Below are 24,206 nucleotides of genomic sequence, written 5' to 3' on the forward strand. Positions count from 1 at the left end.
GTGAGATGAAATCGCACCACTGCACTCCAGGCTGAGCGACAAGCGAGACTCAGTCTTTAAAAAAAAAAAAAGCAGGAGTCTTTAGCAGATTTTGAGGATAGCTTTATTGCTCTTTCTTGAAAATATCCTACTTGTGATCAGGGAGGCTCACTTTGCTGCTAAGTGCTGATGGTCCAGCATGCCTCAAGGGCAGGTGAAGCCATCTCCATGGTGAACTGCAAAGCAGCTCATTCTAAAAGATGGCACTTGAGAGTTGGCCCACAACATGCGCCCTATGTTCCCAAGATAAAATGCTTAAATATTTATGAGCTTGCAATACAGGCATTAGATAATGTCTCCTCACCATGTGTTAGACACCACTCAGGCCCAGAGGCAAATTCCATTTCTTGAATTATTCTACAGTAAACCAGGCTGTCTTTTGAGACAGGGTCTCTGTCTGTCACCCAGACTGGAGTGCAGTGACACAATTACAGCTCACTGCAGCCTCGACCTCCCAGGCTGAAGAGATCCTCCCACCTCAGCCTCCTGAGTGGCTGGGACCACAGGTGCATGCAACTAAGCCCAGCTAATTTTTGTATTTTTTTGTTGAGACGAGGTCTCACTATGTTGCTCAAGCTGGTCTCGAACTCCTGGGCTCAAGCGATCCACCTGCCTCGGCCTTCCAAAGTGCTGGGATTATAGGCTTGAACAACCACCACGCTCAGCCAAACCAGGCTGTCTTAACATTTCACAAATCCAAAGTCAAGTCTAGATTAGGGGTTCCTTCTGCTTCAGTTTCCTCAGAGGGAATATAATTACAGCCAACCCCTCCTTTTTTCTTTAGAAACAAGGTCTCACTGTGTCATCCAGTGCCCAGGCTGGAATGCAGTGGCACGATCATAGTTCACTGTAATTGAACTTCTAGGCTCAAGTGATCCTCCTGCCTAGGCCTCCACTTAGGATTACAGGTGTGAGCCTCCTGCCTGGCCTATAGCCACCTTTACTGATGGCCTTCTCTGAGCCAGGCTCTTTACAGGTATCTCATTTACAGGTATAAAGTGAATATTATTATACCCATTTTACAGATGAGAAACCTAGGCTTAGAAAGATTGTGTGACTTACCCACAGCTGCTAAAGCTTCACAGAGGCAAAGGCAGTTGCATAAGATTGAGTGGATTCTATAAGACAGTAAAATTTCAAACATTTGAGTTCCATAAAGGATTGCCTGCTGGGTGTTTAAGTCATTTACCAACATCATATAAGAAAGGACACATGAAGATTTTAAAGAGGATGACAGCCTGGGCCCTGTCAAAAAATACAAAAAGAAGCTGGGCTTCATGGCGCACACCTGTAGTCCCAGCTACTTGGGAGGCTGAGGTGGGAGGATTGCTTGAGCCAGGGAGGTCAAGGCTGCTGTTAGCCATGATAGTACCGCTGCACTCCAGCTTGGGCAACCAATAAAAGACACTGCCTCAATAAATAAACAAATAAATTTAAAAAATAAAATAGAATAAAATTTTAAAAATGCAGGATGAACTTAATCTCAAAAAGGACATTCTTTTGCATTTAAAAACTTTCTTTAATGAGAGGTCTATTTTTATAAAACATTTCAGGTACAGAAAGAGTATAGAAAATGTAATGAACACCAGCTTGCCATCTACCCAGTTTAGGAAGTAAAACATTACAGTGGGAATTAGAGACCTCGTGGTCCCCTCCGTGACCCCATTTCCTTTCCTCCCTACTGGTAACCATTTTCCTAACATTGCCGTTCCTCACTTCCCGGCATACTTTCACACATTCACTACATGCCCATACAACTCTGCTTTTCTAGCGCGGCCAGTCTCATCAGTGGACCAAGACGGGCACTGAGGACCCAGAGGGGAACAGGCTACCTGAAGACCCTGCACAGTGTTTGGGAAACACCGCTCTAGATGGGGGAGGGGAGGGAAGGCCTGACGTTCTAACACCCTCAGTAAGCAAAAAAGACCTTCAGTATTTAGGTAGGAGTCAGAGTTCCTGCCCTTACTTTATTACATCTCTTAAGACTGATACTTGCATCAATCCTTTCTAACCATGTTTGAGGGTAATTTCATGAGACCTCCCTCTCATGTGACCCGGTTATCACGCGCTTGCTTTCTCAACCCGACTGTGACACCTTCATTTCATGGACGGGTCCAAAAGACCCAGAGGTTTGGATCTTCTCCAAGTCACACAGCAAGTTGCGAAGGCGGGATCACCACTCCAAACTCCCAGCCCCGGCCTTCCTGTTCTCCCTCACCGTGAACTCCGTCGCGTTCAGGGTACAGAGGAAGCCAGCTGGCGCTGTGCTCTAGGGTTTCATTGGCGGGAACCCAAGAAAATAATTTTGCTGCTATTGCCTATTATGCATTCTACCATTTCCAGCAAAATGTGAGTCGTAAAAGTAAAACCAGCATATTCTAAACTCCAGCAAAGAAAAAACCCAGGAGAGTGGAAAGTTTCTGGATACTTATACAATTGCTCCAAGGCATGAAAAACGGGTGTCTGCTCCAGGCGCGCCTCCCACCGTACAGAAGCAATGGGTTCGAAGTCGGGAAGCTACCCGGGGCCTGCAGGTCTGCAGTCGGCGGGGCGAGACGGACCCGGGCCGCAGGCCGCCCTTACCATGGCGTCTGAGCCGTGGCCCCCAAGCGACGTCGGGAAGCGCACGTCCCGGACCGAGAGCCGGGAGATCCTGCCGCGCACCATGCTCCCCGCACCCCGCAGCCGCGCCACCCGTGCGGTCAGGAGTGGTCGGGATCCCCAGTGCGCGGCGGGAGGGCGGGAGCGCGGCGAGGCGGGGCACCGTAGGGGCATAGAGGGCGCTCATTGGCCGCGCGGCCGCACCCCGTGAGCTTGGCCCCACGGGAGCTCCAGTCCCCGTTCGGGGCTCCCCGCGGCGCGCTCCGCCTTCCGCAGTTCCCTTCTCAGCCTGGAAGGAGCTGACCCCGCCAGGGGTCGCTCAGGGCCGCCGCGGAACCTGGGCGGGCAGGAGGCCTCGCGCCAGGTGGGCACCTCCGCGGGACCCTGCTCGGCCCGAATTGAAGACTCGTGAAGGGACCTGCCCGGGAGCGGCGCCCTGGAGGGAGACGTCGGGTCTGAGCGAGTGCATTTGCTCAGCGGCAGATTCCGGCCAGTGGCTCAGCTCCCGACCCGAGGCCGCAGGTGTCGCCAGCGTACCCAGGAGAGCAGTGCGCTAGAAAATGCTAGGTCTTTTTAAGTGCCCACAGTCTCAGTTTGCCACCTGATAAATTAAGAGGCAGGTCATCATTTATTACACCCATACCGATGCAGGGTGTTTTAAATACCTTACCTCAGCCTGTAATGCCAGCACTTCGGGAGGCCGAGGCGGGCGGATCACCTGAGGTCAGGAGTTTGAAATCTGCCTGGCCAGCATGGCGAAATCCCGCCTCTACTAAAAGTACAATAATTAGCAGGGTGTGGTGGTGCGAGCCTGTAATCCCAGCTACTAGGGAGGCTTGAACCCGGGAGGCGGAGCTTGCAGTGAGCCGAGATCGCGCCGCTACACTCCAGCCTGGGCGACAGAGCGAGACTCTAAATAAATAAATAAATAAATAAATAAATAAATAAATAAATAAATAAATAAAAAGGCTGGGCGCGATGACTCGCTCACGCCTATAATTCTAGCAGTTTGGGAGGCCGAGGCGGGCGGATCCCGAGGTCAGGAGATGGAGACCATTCTGGCTAACACGGTGAAACCCTGTCTCTACTAAAAATACAAAAAATTAGCCGGGCCTGGTGGCGGTCACCTGTAGTCCCAGTTACTCGGGAGGCTGAGGCAGGAGAATCATTTGAACGTGGGAGGCGGAGGTTGTGGTGAGCCAAGACTGTGCCACTGCACTCCAGGCTGGGCGACAAAGCGAGACTCCATCTACAAAATAAAAATAAAAATAAAATTAAAAAATTTAAAAAAAAAAAAAAAAAACAGGGGCCAAGAAAATTCAATGAGTAAGACAGTCTTTCCAACAAATGGTGCTCGAACAATTGAATATCCCTATGAACGAACAAAACAACCCTGGATCCTTACCTTGTATCATACACAAAAATCATCTCGAAGTGGAATATAGATCCAAATTTTAAGAGCTAGAATTATAGAACTTCTCAAGAAAACACAGGAGAAAATCTTTTTGTACTTGGATAAAACAAAATTTCTTAGGACATTAAAAGCATGAATCATAAAAGAAAAACATTGTCAATTAAATTATCAAAATTAAAAATGTTTTCTCTTCGATAAAAACCATTAAATAAATGAAAACGCAAGCTGTGATTGAGAGAAAAATACTTGCAAAACATCTGTTAAAGGACTTGTATGCAGAATATTGAAAAAATTACAGGCCGGGCGCGGTGGCTCAAGCCTGTAATCCCAGCACTTTGGAAGGCCGAGACGGGCGGATCACGAGGTCAGAAGATCGAGACCATCCTGGCTAACATGGTGAAACGCCGTCTCTACTAAAACATACAAAAAACTAGCCGGGCGAGGTGGCGGGCGCCTGTAGTCCCAGCTACGCGGGAGGCTGAGCCAGGAGAATGGCGTGAACCTGGGAGGCGGAGCTTGCAGTGAGCTGAGATCTGGCCACTGCACTCTAGCCTGGGTGACAAAGCAAGACTCCGTCTCAAAAAAAAAAAAAAAAAAAAAAGAAAAAATCACAACTCAGTACGATGACAACTTGATATAAAAAATGGGCAAAAGACTTCAATAGACATTCCACCTAAGCAGATATATGAATTTGAAATAAGGTTATGAAAAGACTCAACATTATTAGTCATTAGGGAAACGCACATTAAAACCACAGTGATGTACTACTAACACGCACCAGGATGGCTACAATTAAAGTGACTGGCAATACCAAGTATTGGCAAGGATGTGAAGCAGCTGGAACTCTCATACATTGCTGGAGGAGTGTAAAAGGGTACAGCTTCTTTGGAAAATAGGTTATCAGTTTCATAGAAAGTTAAACATTCATGTACTATACAACTCAGTAATCCTACTTATAGGTAATTATGCAAGATAATTTAAAACCTATGTTTAAAATAAAAACTTGTATTTGAATGTTCATAGCAGCTTTCTGATAGCCTAAAACTAGTAACAACCTAAACATCCATCAACTGGTAAAAGGACAAAACCAGGATGTAGTACACATCCATACAATGGAATATTACTGAGCCATAAAAACATGAATCTCAAAAGCATTATGCTAAACGAAAGACATCAGACACATTGACTACATATGATTCCATTTATATAAAGCCCTAGAAATGTACAATTACAGTCACAGAAAACACTCAGCGGTTGCCAGAGGTCAGGGTGAATGGAAGAGGTTGACTGTAAAAGAGCATAATGGAATTTTCTGAAATGATGGAAATGTTCTGTGATTCTGGTAGTGGTTTCATGGCTGTATACATTTGTCAAAAACTCTAGTGGTACACTTAAAATGGTGAGTTTGTTGTATGTAAATTATACCTCAGTAAAACAAAAAATATTGCTTTGGGGCGCTGCCTCCTCTTTGAATTTGATTCTAAGTTTGAATTTTCTTTGAAATTGCACTTAAAACTGCAAAAATGTTCTTTTAGATGTATTTCTTTTAGATTGGGTTTCTTCTGGTTCCACGAGTTTTTCAAAATTTCTGCTGAAGTGATACCACCCTTTTCTAACTTTCTAGCCATTATAAAGATTACAAAAACCAACCAAACCAAATTTGCCATCTAGTTCCACGGTATATCCTCTCAGTGTTTTAGGAGACTAAGACTTTCCATGAAAATGGTGCAATTATGATTGAATAAGTGGAATTTAATAAACTTTAAGGGCCACACCACTTTAATTCAGTTATTAGAATCATGTCAACCTTTTTGGTCAACTGCAAAGTTTTTATTTCTCTCATCCCTATTGTCACAGGCTAGTGACAATTTTTTACTTGGATTTTCAAAGTCCTCCAACTTACTCAAGTTAACTTGACCTTTAAGATCGCAGTGGAGCTGGATTGAACCCCTATGCCATGTCCCTGTGAAATCCAGTGTCTCTCCAAGTATCTCTGGAAGTACTTGGTAGTCTTTTCTTCTACTGACCTGATTTATTTCCCGAATTTATTTCCCCATTGCATTTAAGCTAGGTTATGAAATCCATCCCTATCCTTTTTTGTAGCTTGTCATTACACCTTCTGGCCGTGACCCCAATCCCTTTTCTTTCCTAAGGTCACTGACTCACGGTTGTGTGTAGCCGATTTGCAGGAAGGTTTGGGGTAGCAAGGACTCTGCAAGGATCTTAAAATTGAATACCGCCATCTGTTTCTTCAAGGTCCCAGGGGCCATTCCTGCTACTACAGAATTTTCACATATTATCTACTTAGCTTTTATTGTTTTACTAAGTGTCATTTCTAGTTCTATTTTTTTTTTTTTGAGACAGGGTCTCACTCTGTCACCCAGATTGGAGTGCAGTGGCGCGATCGCAGTTCACTGCAGTTTCTACCTCCTGGGCTCAAACAATTCTCCCACCTCAGCCTCCTTAGAGGTTGGGACCACAGGTACGCACCACCATGCCCAGCTAATTTTTGTACAGATGGAGTTTCGTCATGCTGCCCAGTCTGATCTTGAACTCCTGGGCTCAAGCGATCCTCCAGACCAGACTCCCAAAGTGTTGGGATTACAGGCATGAGTCACTGCACCCAGCCTCCTTCCTATTCATTTTAAAATTCAACTCGTAAGTTATTGAATTGCAGTATAACAGCTAATTGAACATTCTGTCCAACAGTTTTAGAAGAAATGGTTTACTAATATTGGAAAAATAGACACTGAAAAACTCATTTAAAAAAAATTTGTTTTGGGACAGTTGTGGTGGCTCACGCCTATAATCCCAGCATTTTGGGAGGTCGAGGTGGGCGGATCATCTGAGGTCAGAAGTTCGAGAGCAGCCTGGCCAACATGGCGAAACCCTGTCTCTATGAAAAACACAAAAATTAGCTGGGCATGGTGGCATGCACCTGTAATTCAAGCTACTCGGGAGGCTGAGGCGCAAGGATTGCTCTAACCTGGGAGGCAGAGGTTGCAGTGAGCCAAGATCGCATCACAGCACTCCACATTGAGTATAAAATGTGCCTGGCCCTTAAGTCACATTTTATACTCAACTTCCAAATGAATTAAAATGCTTTTTAAAAAGCATAACCTATAGGGCTGGGTGCAGTGGCTTATGCCTGTAATCCCAGCACTTTGAGAGGCCGAGGCAGGTGGATCACTTGAGCTCAGGAATTCTGAGACCAGCCTAAGCAAATGGCAAAACCCTGTCTCTACAAAATATGAAAAGTTAGCCAGGCAAGGTGGCTCACGCCTGTACTCCCAGCTACTCGGGAGGCTGACGTGGGAGGATTGCTTGAGCCTGAGAGGTCGAGGCTGCAGTGAGTCATGATGGTGCCACTGCACTTCAACCTGGGCAACAGAGCAAGATCCTGTCTCTCTCTCTCTCTCTCTCTCTCACACACACACACACACACAAGCACAAACTATAATATAGATAGATGAATATTAATCTTGGGGTAGATGAGGACTTCTAAGCATAAAAAATGAACAGATTTGACAATCTACAAATGTACAACTTACATGTCAGAAATTATATGGAAAATTAAAAGGCAAACAGGAAACTAGAAAAACATTCTTAAATTGAGGAACTGTTGCTATACTACAAAAATAAACGTTTACTAAATGAGGTGTTTTAGAAATCAGAGAAAAAGCCAATAATTTTAGATAGTAGTAAACGGTAATTAACACTATTATCTTATTGAAAATAAATGCTTTTGAATGACCATTCAAAATTTAGTACTATTTTATTTTCATTATACCTATATAATAAAATAATTATAAAACACACAGAGATAAGGCTCATATTTTCCTTTTTTAGAAAATTAAGCCCCTTAATTTATAATAAAACTGGTCATTCTATTTTATATTCTTTACAGAGATTGTGAATAGCTCCACTCAGATTACTTAGGTTTCTGCATTAACTGTATTTGCTGGTATAATTTTAAAAAGAAGAAAATGCTTATAAAAATAATGTCACTCACTTGACATAGAAAATTGACCACAAAGAATGAGTTCAATAATGTTCTGAATTTAATAAAGGATTGATTAAATTCTGCTCAGTAGTTACAAGTAACTGAACATTTTTTCCCCAATGGAAGAATAAATTCAGAATATACCAATTTTTAAAAAATGAATGAGAATATGAACGGCAACTAAATTAATAGGTGCATTCAATGAGAATTTTTTATTTCAATTATCCACAAAACAATATTACAATACTTTATAAAAATATTAAGTTTAGGCTACCATTATTCATTAAAAAAAGTGTGCTAGAAGGCTGTTTTTGCCAACTTCCTTTTTTGGTAAAGGTTAACTTCCACTTTAAGACACTGAAGACGAAAAGCTGTTGGAAAAAATCTCCAAATTTACAAAGTTGTTTATTTTTCTTGGCAATTTAAAAATACAGAACAATTTAAAATGAATACACATTAAGTTAGTGTTTTATCCCTACTATGCAATTGTTATTACATAAGGAACTGCTCCATTCAGTTAAAACCTAATGAATACCATCAACTTTTCCTGGCTTACTTTCCTGATTAGATTTAGTACATAAACATAATTTTGTTACCCTTTTGAATATGCTCAGAAAAATTACAATATCATAGTTCACATAAAGCCCTTAAAAAAATCTCGTGTCACAAGTTGTTGACAAGAGGAAATAATGACAGCACTCTTCTTAGGAAGACCCTCTTGGTAGAGAGTGTCAATACTAAGCAGGTTACGTAAACAGAAAAAAAACCCACAATTTTTAGTACCAGAACTATTGCCAACTTGCATGAAGTCCACCTGTCACATTTTAAAATGGTTTGAATTTGAACATATATGACATGGCAAAGAACTTCAAATTTGATGATTAAAATCAGGTAAATAATGATAGTTAAGAATTATATCCTGAAAATAGAGGGGCCTAATATAAGATTAAGGTGTGACTATATGAGAGTATTTTAAAACATATACACCAGATCTTCATTTTATCAGATTCAATTTTTCCTCTGCTAGACACTTAAACCACTAATGCCGCCATTCAAATCTGTATTTTGAAATTACTGAGTTACTCTTAAAAATCAGTCTTATTTTGTATGTTTCACTTTTGCACTTTAGGGTAAAAACTGTTCCCTTTTCACCGCTGTTAATATTCAGACTAAGTTTTCCTCCCCAAATCAACCATTTAATGTATTCTAAAAGGGAAAAAATGACCACCATTATGTAGACTTTAAAAGCGAAAGTAGATTCAAAAATCATTTGAAAACTGGAGTCCTAAAAATGTTTTACATTAAAGTCATATCCCACAGGAATGAATGTGAAACCGTAACTTCACTATTCTGAACAAATACCCATTTAGTGTGTAAGAAAAATTAGTTTTATAGTTATACCTTATAACTCTTAAAAGTCTCAGAACATAGCTAAGTGAGGAGCTTTGAGTGCCAGCAAAGCCATTTTGTCACTCCATGACATCAACATTAAACATTACATTCCATCCCTCTACTTGTAAAACTTTCACATTTTCTTTTCTCGTATTTCTTTTAAATACATTTTCCTCTCTGTTCATCTATATTCACCATGAGCAAAAGTGCATTCAAATCCCTGATCTGGTCATATTTTCTATTTGTGGCACCCATCCCCATAAGGACATATTAGCAATATCTCACAGTACCAAATCTATTTTTTAAAAAGGGCTTTTTAAATGCTGGGTCTTACTTAGAATGCTATCTAAAGATTAAAACATTTCCCCTTTCATTGGACAGTAGTTTCAATTATATATTGCCTTAAAAGATCAACGCAACCTCATACAAGATTAACTCACTTTCTAGTTACCTTCATTATTCTAAGACAAACTCCTCAGAAAAGGACTGAAGTGGAAAATTTCTTATTCTTTCAGTTCCATGAATATGAACATTAATGTACTGCATTATACTTTCAAATTCCACTTCTGTGGTCTAACATTTAATCAAGTTTGAGATCCTGTTTATATTCCTTTTGAAAAACCTGGCCCATGTCCATGCAAAAGAAAGCATATATTAAGATTGCATATTGACTGTTTAACTTAGAAAAAAACTTTTGAGAATAATAAATGCAAGAAACTTTAAAAACTGGAATGGAATCATTTGGTCCCATGTACTCCTTAATTTTAGATTTTATTACAGTATAGCTTTTTATCTCTCAAGTTTTATCTGTAACAATAAATAATTTTCTTTGAGCAATTCTAACTGTGGGGAAAAAAAGAAAGGAAATGATTTATAAGCAGTAGCCTCATTGCCCTTCATTACCATGCTATCACCCACACTGTCATCAGTATCTTAGGCTCTATTTTCTTTGGACCCTGAAATACGTTGGAAAATTCATCATTGGTACATTAGAGTTTAATACTTGGGGGAAAAAAAGTGGTTTTGTGCAACCATATCTGGGATTCCAGTTTACATTAAAAACATGCAGAGTAAAGAAGATTTTCTTCTTTTGATTCCTGTAGAAACTCTACACAAGTTCTTTACATTTTGGCAGATTTGTGCATATAAAATAGGCTACTTGAATTATAAATTTTCTCCTGGCTGGTACTGTGGCTCTGTAGCAGTGAAGTAGTCTTCCAAGAAGGACTGAATATATTCAAATGTTGGTCTTTCATCAGGGTCCTTCTTCCAACACAGATTCATCAATTCATGGAGGGATTCTGGACAGCCCTGAGGGCAGGGCATCCTGTATCCTCGCTCCACTTGTTCCAGTACTTCACGGTTCACCATACCTAACACACAAGATTAAAACATGAAAGAACAATGGTCCTGACTACCACTAGGAAAACATAACAAACCCCCTAGCCCCTAACTGATTCAAAGTATATTAAGTTTATTTAGTGAAATAATTCTTGTAACAAAGCAACAAAATAAATTTTAAACATGAGAATATCAAGAAGAGCTTAGAAAATGTTAATCTATGTTTTAACATGTCTAATTTTTCATTCCATCTTATATCTTATTTTTAATACTAATGTCTTCAAAAGCCAACCTCATTTGATTAATAAGAATTTAGGGTGCCACTATGAGGTACTGGTACTTTCTAATATTAACATTTAACAATGACCAAACTTGGGTTACTGAGGAATGGTGGCAAGATCGTGTCTAAAAGAACTTTAAAACAGGAATTCAGAAGAAAGTTCTAGTCTTGGTTTTGCCAAATATACTAACTACATAACTTTATATTGAATTATTTCTGTGAAACAGTCTCCTTATCCAATATCACCTGTTTGACTTTCTTCAAGATATTACACATGGTTCCTTTCTCGTATTCCTTTGTAATCCCCCCTCCCTCAACCCCCTGATCAGCAGCTCACCCCATCTTATCACAGGCCAGCAAAATGCCTCCTTTTCCAAATTCTTCCCAACAGTGTCTCACCAAGCCAGCAACCCTATTTCACTTCCTATCTCCCGCATCACCTTCCCTACCTGCCTGCAAGTCAGGCCATCCCTCGTATCTCTTGGAAACTTTATCAACCGGTCATCAGGAATGGTATTTAAAATAGACTATGATTCTCTAAAGAAAATGTAATGGGGTTAAATCATTATTATTTAGATGTTCAGTTATTTTTTTGAGAAATAAGTGATTTCTCAAAATACATTTTTTAAACTATTAAAAAGACTCTACACGACTTTGAAACTCAAAAGGAAGTTTTCTGAGCTTTTCATCTAACTAGGTACTGTCATCTTCATAAGTGAAATCCAGCCAGGTGCGGTGGCTCTTGCCTGTAATTCTAGCACTTTGGGAGGCTGAGGTGGGCAGAGATCACCTGAGGTCAGGAGTTCAAGATCAGCCTTGCCAACATGGTGAAACCACATCTCTACAAAAATACAAAAATGAGCCGGGCATGATGGCAGGTGCCTGTAATCCCAGCTACTTGGGAAGTTGAGGTGGGAGAATCACTTGAATGGGAGGCGGAGGCTGCAGTGAGCAGAGATTGCGCCACTGCACTCCAGCCTGGGTGACAGAGCGAGGCTCCATCTCGGGGTGGGGGGAAAAAAGTGAAATCCAGTACATTTTACTAACCATGGAAATACAACCAGAAGTTGTTGGGGGAAGGAGAAAAGGAGTAAGGGAATTAATATTCAGTGAGGGCTTACTATAATTGAACTTCTTTTCCATTCTCTTCTTCTATTTTATCCTTATTATTTTAATTGACTATTAGGATTAACCAATCTAAATAAGCTGGAACCTATGAAAATAACTTCTAATTACCAATAAGCTTTCATTCAAAACTTCATTCAAAGGCCGGGCGCGGTGGCTCATGCCTGTAATCCCAGCACTTTGGGAGGCCCAGGCAGGCGGATCACGAGGTCAAGAGATCGAGACTATCCTGGCCAACATGGTGACACCCCGTCTCTACAAAAAGTACAAAAAATTAGCTGGGCGTGATGGTGGGCGCCTGTAGTCCCAGCTACTTGGGAGGCTGAGGCAGGAGAATCGCTTGAACCCGGGAGGTAGAGGTTGCAGTGAGCCAAGATTGCACCACTGCACTCCAGCCTGACAGAGCTGGACTCCATCTCAAAAACAAAACAAAACAAAACAAAAACGAACTTCACTCTTCAGAATTTTCTGATAATTAGAACTATTAAATTATTTTATGCCAGCTGGGCACGGTGGTTCACACCTGTAATCCCAGCACTTTGGGAGGCTGAGTGGGCAGATCACCTGAGGTCAAGAGTTCAAGATCAGCCTGGCCAACATTACGAAACCCCATCTCTACTAAAAATATAAAAATTAGCTGGGTGTGGTGGCACACGCCTATAATCCCAGCTATTCGGGAGGCTAAGGCAGGAGAATCACTTGAACCTGGGAGGCAGAGGTTGCAGTGAGCAGAGATTGCAACACTGCACTCCAGTCTGGGTGACAAAGTGAGACTCCTCAAAAAAAAAAAAAAAAAAAAAAAAAACAACAACAACCATATGGTAAATACTTAGCATACTGTCAATAAATGTAAGGATTTCACACCTGTTAGCGTTTACCAAGGTTTATTACTGTCCCCAAATAAGACTAGTAAACAGGAGCTATTGCTTTGAAATGGACAATCTGCTGTGAGAAGTGTATGCAACGGATCGGTCTGTCCTATATGCGGAAAGTTCTTTCCAAATCCTCTTAAAATCATCAAAGAAAGACAATGATGTTTATAAAGTATCTCTTTTTCTTCTTTAAAGATGGGTACTCTACAAATTGTTTATACTCTGATTCTCATCTGAATATTTAACTAGAATATCCCGATCATACACATTTTTATGCATTTTGAAACTATGTAGTTACATAGTTCATTTTGGATTTTTATGTCCCTGTTGAACTGACCCTTTTATCATTATGAAACATTCTTTTTGTCCCTAGTACTATTTCTTGCCTTAAAGTCTACTGCTACCTAGGCTTTCTTCAGTTAGGATTTGCATAGTATAACTTTTCCATCCTTTTAATTTCAGTCTCTTAAAATACCTTACAGTATGTATCTTATAAATACCATTATAGTATTTGTGTTTGTGTTTAAAATCCAGACTTAACTTTTTTTTAATTGCAATGTTTAGTGTACCTAAATGTAATTTAATTATGGATGTAGTTGTGTTTAATTCTACCATCCTGATCTTTGTTCCATTTATTCTTTTCTCCTCTCTTGCTTTTTATTTTGATTAAACAAGCATTTTTCAATGTTCAAATTTTTCTCTCCTCTGTTGGCTTTTTATCTTCTCTTGTTATTTTTGATCATTGAGACTACAATATGCTTCCTTGGTTTATTATATTTTACTCAAAATAAGTATTTTTACCTGCTCCAAACTTAAAACGATTTGCCTCTTATTCCTTTACTCCCTTTGGGTTATGTCAGAGTGTCTATTTTTATATACATTATAAATTTGGTAAGATATTTTTATTTTTGGTGTTTTAGATCAGTTTTCCCCCAAGCACTTTAAAGACATAATTTTACTCTTTCCTGGCTTCCACATCTGAGGAAAAGTTAGCTGTCTCTGTTGTTCCTGTGTAGATAATATACAGGCTGAGTATCCCTTATCTCAAATGTCTGGGACCAGAAGTGTTTTGGATTTTTTTGGATTTTGGAATATTTGCATATATATAATGAGATATCTTAAGGGATGGGACCCAAGTCTAAACACAAAATTCATTTATGAGCCAGGCACGGTGGCTTGCACCTGTAATTCCAGCACTTTGGGAGGCGAGGGCAGGCAAATCGCTTGAGCCCAGGATTTCAAGACCATCCTGGGCCACATGGTGAGACCCCGTCTCTACAAAAATACAAAAATTAGCTAGGTGGATGGCACACACCTGTAGTCCCAGCTACTTGGGAGGCTGAGGTGGGAGGATCACCTGAGCCCAGGGAGGCAGAGGCTACAGTGAGCCCTGATTGTGCCACTGCACTCCAGCCTGGGTGAGACACCCTGTCTCAAAAAAAAAAAAATTCATTTATGTTTCATATACACCTTATACATATATGTACACATACATATACATAATCTTAAAAATAATTTTGTGCACAAAACCAAATTTTGACGGCATTTTGACTGTGACTTGTCACATGAGGACAGGTGTGGAATTTTCCATTTGTGGTATCATGTCAATGCTCAAAAAGTTTTGGATTTTGGAGCATTTCAGATTATTTTTTGAGACAAGTCTTGCTCTGTTGCCCAAGCTGGAGTGCAGTGGCGCAATCTTGGTTCACCGCAACCTCCGCCTCCCCGGTTCAAGTGATTCTCCTGCCTCAGCCTCCAAGTAGCTGGTACTACAGGTGTGCGCCACCATGCCCAGCTAATTATTGTATTTTTAGTAGAGACGGGGGTTTCACTATGTTGGCCAGGCTGGTCTCGAACTTCTGACTTCGTGATCCACCAGCCTTGGCCTCCCAAAGTGCTGGGATTACAGGCCTGAGCCACTGCGCCCGGCTGCATTTCGGAGTTTTGAATTAGGAATGCTCAACCTGCACCACCTCCTTAGGGCTGTTTGGCTTTGATTTTTATAATTTGACCATGATATGTTTGCTTGAATTTCACTGAGTTTATTTTTCTTGTTTGAGGTTCACTTAATCTGTGGGTTGGTATTTTGTTTTATCATGTTTAGAAGATTTTTAGCCACTACTTTTTAAAAATGTTGCCACTGTTTCTTTTTTTTCCTCTTTTCTGCTTCTGGGACTCCATTACATATAAATTAGACCTTTTCACTACTATGCCTCCCTGGTTTCATACATTCTGCTCTGCTTTCTTCCCCATTAGCTTTTACCTCTGCATTACCTTGGATACTTTGTTAATGTGTCTGAATCCACTAATCTTGTCTTCTACTATGCCCAACTAGTGAGTACTTAATTTCATATAATGTTTTACGGTTCTAAGATTTCCATTTGAGGGCCAGGAGGAGTGGCTCACGCCTGTAATCCCAGCACTTTGGGAGGCTGTGGCGGGCGGGTCACTTGAGGTCGAAGTTTGTGACCAGCCTGGCCAACATGGCGAAACCTTCTCTCTACTAAAAATACAAAAAATTAGCCAGGCGTGGTGGCACATGCCTGTAATCCCAGCTACTTGGGAGGCTGAGGCAGGAAAATCGACGGAATCTGGGAGGCGGAGGGTGCAGTGAACCGAGATCGTGCCACCGTACTCCAGCCTGGGAGACAAAGTGAGACTCTGTCTCAAAAGAAAATAAATAAATTAATTAATTAATTTCCATTTGATTCTTTTTTTATATATATAGAGAGAGATTCCAATTCTGCTGAAATTCTCCAGTTTTCCATTATTTTGCAAAACTTTTCTATTTTAACATTCCATATATTGCTATTTTGAAGTCTTTTGCTAACTCCAAGATCTGAATTATCTCAGCGTCTGCTCCTATTGATTTTGAACTCTTTTTTTTTTTTTTTTGAGACAGTCTCGCTCTATCACCCAGGCTAGAGTGCACTGGTGTGATCTCAGCTCACCGCAATCTCCACCTCCTGGGTTCAAGTGATTCTCCTGCCTCAGCCTCCCGAGTAGCTGGGATTACAGGTGCCCGCCACCGTGACTGGCTGATTTTTGTATTTTTAGCAGAGATGGGGTTTTCACCATCTTGGCCAAGCTGGTCTCAAACTCCTGACCTTGTGATCTACCCGCCTCGGCCTCCCAATGTGTTGGGATTACAGGGGTGAGCCACCACGCCCAACCACATTTTGAACTCTTGATAATCAGTCATCTCTTCCCTTCTTCGTATGTCTAATAACTTTTTATTTTGTGCTAGACATTTTGAATCATACACTGGAGATTATCTGGATCATGTTATCTTTTTCTGAAGGATGTTCAGTTTAATTCCATTTGTAATTTACTGGCAGATCACCTAGCTGTTAGGGCTTAGTTTTGCTCAGTTTTGCCCTTTCTCCTAGGGTATGGACTTTCTGGGGTCTCAACAAAAAGCCTAGGGTATTCTCCAACATCTATCCACTTTGGTTGGACAACAACTCAGCACTCTGTAGCCTCTGAACTCTGCTTGACTCCCCAGCCTCCTAGTGGCTATTTTCTGTTAGGTCTCCCAGAGCTTCCCCCTGTGTATGTGCAGATTAGAACTGAGCAAGGACCTGAAGGGATTTTTTTTTTTTTTTTTTTGAAACAGGGTCTTGCTCTGTTGCCCAGGCTGGAGTGCAGTGGTGCAATCATAGCTCAGTATAGCTTCAAATTCCTGGGCTCAAGTGATCCACCCACCTCGGCCTCCCAAAGTGCTGGGATTATAGGAGTGAGTCACCATGCCCAACTGGAATTTGAAAGCAGAATTTTAGAGTTCTTTCCCTATAGTTCCTTCTCTGGGATCCTGTCCTTCAGATCCCAGCACTTGGATCTCTGTCTCCTTTGCTTAATAAGACTTATGCTTTCTGTCTGGGTTTTACTGCCCTATGCTATTTTAGAAAATGCCTTCAGAAAAGCCAATATAAATGTAAGGCTCAGCTCATGTACTTGCCCTGCCTTAAGGAATATGGCCTTTCTTGATGCAATGTTCTTTTACATATTTGATCTAACTTTTGTAGTTGTTTATAGTGTTATAGTAAGTTGGATTTTTAGAGGCTAATGCCTCTCCATCACAGCTAAAACTGAAATTTCCTCATGGTTTTACATTTAAAGTGAAACTATGGTGCATGGCTGTGTTGTTTTTTCTAGCCCTGTTTGCGGGTGTGGTGTAGGCAGAGTTGGATTTATTTAGCACAGTGATTTTGTTAAGCAATGATGATGAAATCAGAGAAGGGTGAAGGGCAAGGTAACTGCAAAGGAGTGATTATACTGCTTCACTAGGGAATTTAAGGAGAATGGTCTCACGAAGAGGGTGAGGAAGCAGGAAAAGGTAGCAGAAACAATGGAGTAAAGATCCTGGTAGCATCAAGAAATTGCTAGGGTTGGGGTAGAAAGAATTATCTAGAAAGATGGCAAGTGGTGGTCAGAAAGTAGACGCATGAAATAGATTTTGAAAGGGTTGCAGTTATTGGTAATGTTAAGGTTTAAGGTATGAAGATGGGAAGACTGGCTAAGGTAGAGTGAAAGACAAGATTACACAGGAGAAGAGTTCAAGCTACAAGAGACCAGGGTAATAGAAAAATCATCACCATGCGTATTAAGATGACAAGGAATTAAGACAGGAGAGGAGTTTTGTTGGAGAGGACAATGGTGAGTCATTAAATGAGAAGAACTTGAATGGTATCAGTGAGTAACAGCAACAAGACAAAGTGGGTGATAAAATTTGATGGCATTAGATCTACAGTTGGAGGTATTAGGGAAGAGGAATATGTTAGATAATATGCAAAACCTTTAAGATTAGCAAAACAGTTTTTCCTAAAGATTAAATTTTATATGCTTTCTCTCTCAACATTAGGATACTTCAGTAGAAGAGTTTGAGAGGTAACAAACTAAAATAATACTCAATGGTAGCTGAATTTCAAGTGGGCTAAAATTTCTCCTTCCCCCTAGGAACTATATAAATCTCATAATTTTGAAAGGGAGACATTTTTATTTTTCCTCCTTATTAATGGCAGACATATTTTTTAAAGTACTGGTTTATAAATAGGTTTTGTTAGGAGAAATAAAACAAGAAAAGGATCTCAAAATAATCTAATGAAGAAAACAAGGCTAGTATATATTTAAAAAAACATACCAGGATGGGCACGGTGGCTCATGCCTGTAATCCCAGCACTTCGGGAGGCCTAGGCAGGTAGACCACCTGAGGTCAGGAGTTCGAGACTAGCCTAGTCAACATGGCAAAACCCCATCTCTACTAAAAATACAAAAAATTAGCTGGGCGTGGTGGCGGGTGCCTGTAATCCCAGCTACTTGGGAGGCTGAGGCAGGAGAATTGCTTGAACCTAGGAGGCAGAGGTTGCAGTGAGCCGAGATTGCACCATTGCACTCCAGCCTGCATGACAAAGCGAGACTCTGTCTCAAAAAACAAACCAAAACAAAAAACAACAACAACAAAAAACCCACCAGTCACACTACTGGGAAGTAACAATTATTTAGGGTATGGGGTGATGACCCAGGATATTTAAGATATGTTTATTATCTGAGAGAACAGTAAGAGGCCCTTTTGGAAAATGTCCTAAGCTGAGGTGAATGTGGGGCATACCTCATATGCTCACCCAGTCAAGGATCGTGGCTTTCACTGACTGTTACCCATCCAATGCCACAGTAAAGGGAAGGAGTGGGGAGAGGGAGAGGCAGGGGGACTATGAGAAGAAATAAAGGCCTTTTCCCCGCTTACAATTCTGTTCCTAATAAACTCCTGATAAAGCCACTCATGAGATAACCAAGAGCTAATAAAATGCAAGCTTACCTGGATATGGCACTCTGCCCTTTGTTACCAGCTCTGTCTGCAGAATTCCAAATGACCAGACATCAGACTTTATTGTAAACCGACCATACAGTGCAGCTTCAGGAGCTGTCCATTTGATTGGAAATTTTGCACCTAAAATAATATTGACAATCTTGCTTAATTGTTTTTAAAAAATCTATTTGTGTAAATACAGCATATGCAGGGCTAATCTTCTGTCAATATCTCTACTGTAGTCATCAGTGTCAATTCTTTAAATGTACAAGATACATGGGAGAAACATTAATTTTTAAAATTCATATTGAAATAAATCACATTTATTCCTGATTAGATAGCTGATGATTTAAAAAATAAGTTGGCTGTGGGAACAGAAAACAATTTAAGAAAATAGAGGCTGAAGTTGTAGTAAGCTAAAAATATGGGCTACAAGATGTGTAACTTTTAAGTACAGTCTGGCACCTAATAGCTGTAGTTAACTATTGGTTGATGAGTGAATATTCTACTGAGTTATAATGTCTACGGGTTTTCAAACATAATTTCTTTTCTACTTTATATACCGTTCTGGAAAATTTTATTGTACTACTTTTAAAAGCCCATGTTAATTTACTCAAATATTTAGTGTATGTCTTTTATGTGGAGGGCATTATGCTAATCATTATGGAAACCTAAAAAGCATGGCTTTCATGAAGTTTATAAACTTACTGTGGAAATAAGATTATAGGTATCTTACATTCTTTAAGTTATTATATGTTTGTAGATCGTGTTTTAAAATAGAGTTCTTTAGATATTTAGACAAACAGATGATCAATTTTCCTTGGCATAATCACAAAACGTTTCATTTAAAAAGTCGCAGGTGGTTGGGCGCAGTGGCTCATGCCTATAATCCCAGCACTGTGAGAGGCCGAGGCAGGCAGATCACCTGGCCAACGTGGTGCAAACCGTGTCTCTACCAAAAATACAAAACTTAGCTAGGCATGGTGGCGCATGCCTGTAATCCCAGCTACTTGGGAGGCTGAGGCAGGAGAATCACTTGAACCTGGGGGGCAGAGGTTGCAGTGAGCCGAGATCATGCCGCTTCACTCCAGCCTGGGCAAAAAAGCAAAACTCGGCCAGGCACGGTGGCTCACACCTGTAATCCCAGCACTTTGGGAGGCCGAGGTGGGCGGATCATGAGGTCAGGAGATCGAGACCATTCTGGCTAATATGGTGAAACCCCGTTTCTACCAAAAATACAAAAAAAAAAAAAAAAAAAAAAAATTAGCTGAGGTGGTGGCAAATGCCTGTAGTCCCAGCTACTTGGAAGGCTGAGGCAGGAGAATGGCATGAACCCGGGAGGCGGAGCTTGCAGTGAGCTGAGATTGCGCCACTGCACTCCAGCCTGAGCGACAGCCTGAGCGTCTCAAAAACAAACAAACAAACAAACAAACAAAAAACCAGTGGCAGCTACATCATCACTAATCATCAGAGAAATGCAAATTAAAACTACAATGAGACACCACCTTACTCCTGCAAGAATGGCCATAATGAAAAAGTCAAAAAAACAATAGATATTGGTGTGGATGCGGTGAAAAGGGAACATTTTTGCACTGACAGTGGGAATGTAAATTAGTATAACCACTATGGAAAACAGTATGGAAACTACTTAAAGAACTAAAAGTAGAGCTACCATTTAATCCAGCAATAACCTCCCAAAGGAAATGAAATCAGCCAGGTGTGGTGGCTCAAGCCTGTAATCCCAGCACTTTGGGAGGCCAAGGTGTGTGGATCACCTGAGGTCAGGAGTTTGAGACCAGCCTGGCCAACATGGTGAAACCTTGTCTCTACTAAAATACAAAAATTAGCCAGGCCTGGTGGCAGGTTCCTATAATCCCAGCTACACAGGAGGCTGAGACAGGAGAATCACTTGAATCTGGGAGGTGGAGGTTGTAGTGAGCCGAGATTGTGCCACTGTACTCCAGCCTGGGAAACAGATTGAGAAGCTGTCTCAAAGAAAAAAAAAAAATCAATTATATGAAAAAGATACATACACGCACGTTTATAGCAGCACAATTCACAATTGCAGATATGGAGCCAACCTAAATGACTATCGACCAATGAGTGGATCATAAAAAGTGTGGCATATATACACCATGGTATACTACTCAGTCATAAAAAGGAATGAAATAATGGCTTTTGCAAAAACTTAGACGGAGCTGGAGGCCACTATTCTAAGTGAGGTAACTCAGGGATGGAAAATCAAATATCGTATGGCCTCACTTAAAAGTGGGGCTAAGTTATGAGGACAGAAAAGTGTAAGAATAATATAATGGACTTTGGGGACTAAGGGGGAAAGGTTGGGGGTGAATAAAAGACTACATATTGGAGGTGAAACCCCGTCTCTACTAAAAATACAAAAATTAGCTGGGCATGGTGGTACGAGCCTGTAATCCTAGCTACTTGGGATGCTGGGGCAGGAGAATCGCTTGAATCTGGGAGGCAGAGGTTGCAGTGAGCCGAGATCGTGCCACTGCACTTCAGCCTGGGTTGGGCGACAGAGCGAGACTCTGTCTCAAACAAATAAACAAACAAACAAACAAACTACATATTGGGTACAGTGCACGATGCTTGGGTGATGGGTGCAGCAAAATCTCACAAATCACCACTAAAGAACTAGTTTCCCAAAAACTACTGAAAAAAAAAGTGGCAGCTAAATTAAGCCCTAAAGAATGGTTAGGATTTTCACATGTAAAGATTACAGGCCGGGCATGGTGTCTCACGCCTGTAATCTTAGCACTTTGGGAAGCCAAGGCAGGAGGATTGCTTGAGCCCAGAAGTTCGAGACCAGCTTGGGCAATATGACAGAACTTCGTCTCTACAAAAAATACAAAGAATTCATCAGGTGTGGTGATGTGCACCTGTAGTTCCAGCTACTCAGGAGGCTGAGATGGGAGGATCACCTGAGCCCCAGGAGGTCAAGGCTGCAGTGAGCTAAAATTACGCCACTATACTCTACCCTGAGCGACAGAGTGAGACCCTATCTCGAAAAAACAACAACAAAAACAACAACAAAATACATTACAGATAGGAAGGCATTCCAGATGGAGGTAACTGCACAAAAGTATGGAGGTTGAAAGAAAGCACTATGTCTGAAGCAGGGTTTCTCAATCTTGGCACAACTACCATTTTGGGCCTGATAATTCTGTGTTGTGGGGGGTCTTGCCTGCACATTTCTGTACACTGTAGGAGGTTCAGCAGTATACCTGGCCTCTACCCACTAGATGTCGGCAGTAGCCCCCAGGTTGTAACCACCAAAAATGTCTCTAGACATTGTCAGATGTCCCCTGGTGAGTGGCGGTACTGGGCAATATCTCCTCTGATTGAGACCCTCTGGCCTTTCTAGGAAAGAAATTAAAACAGGTTTGTTGTCATGTCAAATGAAGTATAAAGAGGCTACAATTTGCTATATGTATAATGCAAAGGATACCTAGTCAAGTTCTTTCTTGGAGGAAATAACTATCAGAAAGCCATAGTGGTATTTACTGTACATGATTTTATGAATGAAATCAAAGTCTCTATGATTCTTCTGAGGGAACCTAGAACAATTCTTATTCTGGAAAACTCTGTATAGTCAAGAGAGTTAAGCAAAACACAGAACACTACATAACAAGCTTTTATGTAAAAGTAATTTTACCTTGTCTTGCTGTGTATTCATTGTCTTCAATTAACCTTGCTAAACCAAAATCTGCTATTTTGCACACAAGATTTTCTCCTACAAGAATATTAGCAGCCCGAAGATCTCGGTGAATATAGTTCATTCTTTCAATATATGCCATACCATCAGCAATCTTGGAAAAACAAAAAACACAAGACATATGATACAAAGGGAAGCAGAGAGAAGACAATTAAGGTTAACGTCAAATTGTATCACTGAAAATCATACTATCACAGAAGTGGATGATGGTAACAGGATATAGTCTAGAAGATAACACAGGAAAACCAGAAAACATAGTAAAAATGCAGGCTAAATTCAGATTTTAAAAATCTAACACTGGCTGGATGCGGTGGTCCACATCTATAATTCCAGCAGTTTGGGAGGCCGAGGCGGGCGGATCATTTGAGGTCACGAGTTCGAGATCAGCTTGGCCAACATGGCGAAACCCTGTCTCTACTAAAAATACAAACATTAGCTGGGTGTGGTGGTGCATACCTGTAATCCCAGCTACTCGGGAGGCTTAGGCAGGAGAACTGTTTGAACCCAGGAGGCAAAGGTTGCAGTGAGCCAAGATTGTGTCACACTGCACTCCAGCCTGGGCAACAAAGCGAGACTCAGTCTCAAAAAAAAAATAAAATCTAGCATTACTCTGAAGACCAAGACTAACCCTCCTAATGTCTTCTTGTATCAGTGGTTAGGAGAAGAGATAAATCACAAGGTAATTTAGTGCCTCTGGAAACAAGCTCATCAAGGTCCCTATCAGGCACAATCTAAGATGACACAGTGATAAAGGTATTAACCACAAGGTGGAGGCTCCCCAACTACTGCTTGTAGGCCAAATGTGGCCTGCAGCCTGTTTTTGCATGGCCAGAGAACTAAAACTAAAATGTTTTTTACATTTTGAGTGATTGAGACATGGTCTCACTCTGTCATGCAGGTTGGAGAGCAGTGGTGCAATCTTGGCTCACTGCAATCTCATATTCTGGGCTCAAGCAATTTTCCCACCTCAGCCTACTGAGTAGCTGGGACTTCAGGCATGCACCAGCACACCCAGCTAATGTTTGCATTTTTTTGCAGAGATGGGGTTTCACCATGTTGCCCAGGTGCAAAGTGCTGAGATTACAGGAGCCATCTTGCACAGCCTGGTTTTTACATTTTTAAAGGGTTGTAAAAAGAAAAAAGTATGACAGATTGGATGTGGCTCACAAAATCTAAAATTTTTTTTTTTTTGAACAAAAATGGATTGCCAACCTCCCCTACCACAGAGTGTCTAACTCAGAAGCATGAACCGGCCTGGCATATGCCTGTCGCCTATGTATAGTTTCTCAGTATAAAGTTTTTCTGAATTGTCAGATTCTGTGGACATTTGGATGCTAGGAGGTAAGATTCCCAAATCAGCATGTCAACCAAAGCCAATAATAAGGACTCTCAAATAGCTACCACATATCTGAAGATAAACTTTTAACAGTTTTCACTGTATATTTAAAACAAAAAGAAGAGTAAAAAAGTTCCATTTTAAACTGCATATATACCATCTTAATTCTTGTGTTGGACTATAGTAAATAAAAAATTCAGCATACACTTTAGATTACTAATATTTTCTTTGGAACAGCACTCATCCACTTTAATTTTCTTA

The 24,206-nt window shown here is 41.0% G+C and overlaps 2 protein-coding genes across 9 annotated transcripts in view; both read right to left on the bottom strand.

Moving 5' to 3' along the window:
• The window catches only part of LOC105464651 (enolase superfamily member 1), a 39,318-nt gene extending 36,543 nt beyond the window's left edge, over positions 1 to 2,775 (bottom strand). Inside the window, exon 1 of the mRNA XM_071085584.1 lies at positions 2,623 to 2,775. Within this exon, the coding sequence (XP_070941685.1) occupies positions 2,623 to 2,706 (84 nt within the window). The 5' untranslated portion in view covers positions 2,707 to 2,775. The remainder of the gene's footprint in view (positions 1 to 2,622) is intronic.
• A 5,467-nt stretch (positions 2,776 to 8,242) lies between these two features.
• Positions 8,243 to 24,206, bottom strand: part of LOC105464630 (YES proto-oncogene 1, Src family tyrosine kinase) — an 87,321-nt gene continuing 71,357 nt past the window's right edge. For all 8 annotated transcript variants that reach the window (XM_071085581.1, XM_071085582.1, XM_071085583.1 and 5 more), the window contains 3 exons: positions 22,550 to 22,703; positions 18,883 to 19,014; positions 8,243 to 10,822 (listed from right to left, as the gene is read on the bottom strand). In XM_071085581.1, coding sequence (XP_070941682.1) covers positions 10,614 to 10,822; positions 18,883 to 19,014; positions 22,550 to 22,703 — 495 coding nt within the window. In that variant the 3' untranslated portion in view covers positions 8,243 to 10,613. The remainder of the gene's footprint in view (positions 10,823 to 18,882; positions 19,015 to 22,549; positions 22,704 to 24,206) is intronic.

The sequence above is a fragment of the Macaca nemestrina genome, chromosome 19 (genome assembly GCF_043159975.1).
Source record: "Macaca nemestrina isolate mMacNem1 chromosome 19, mMacNem.hap1, whole genome shotgun sequence".
Taxonomy (NCBI): domain Eukaryota; kingdom Metazoa; phylum Chordata; class Mammalia; order Primates; family Cercopithecidae; genus Macaca; species Macaca nemestrina.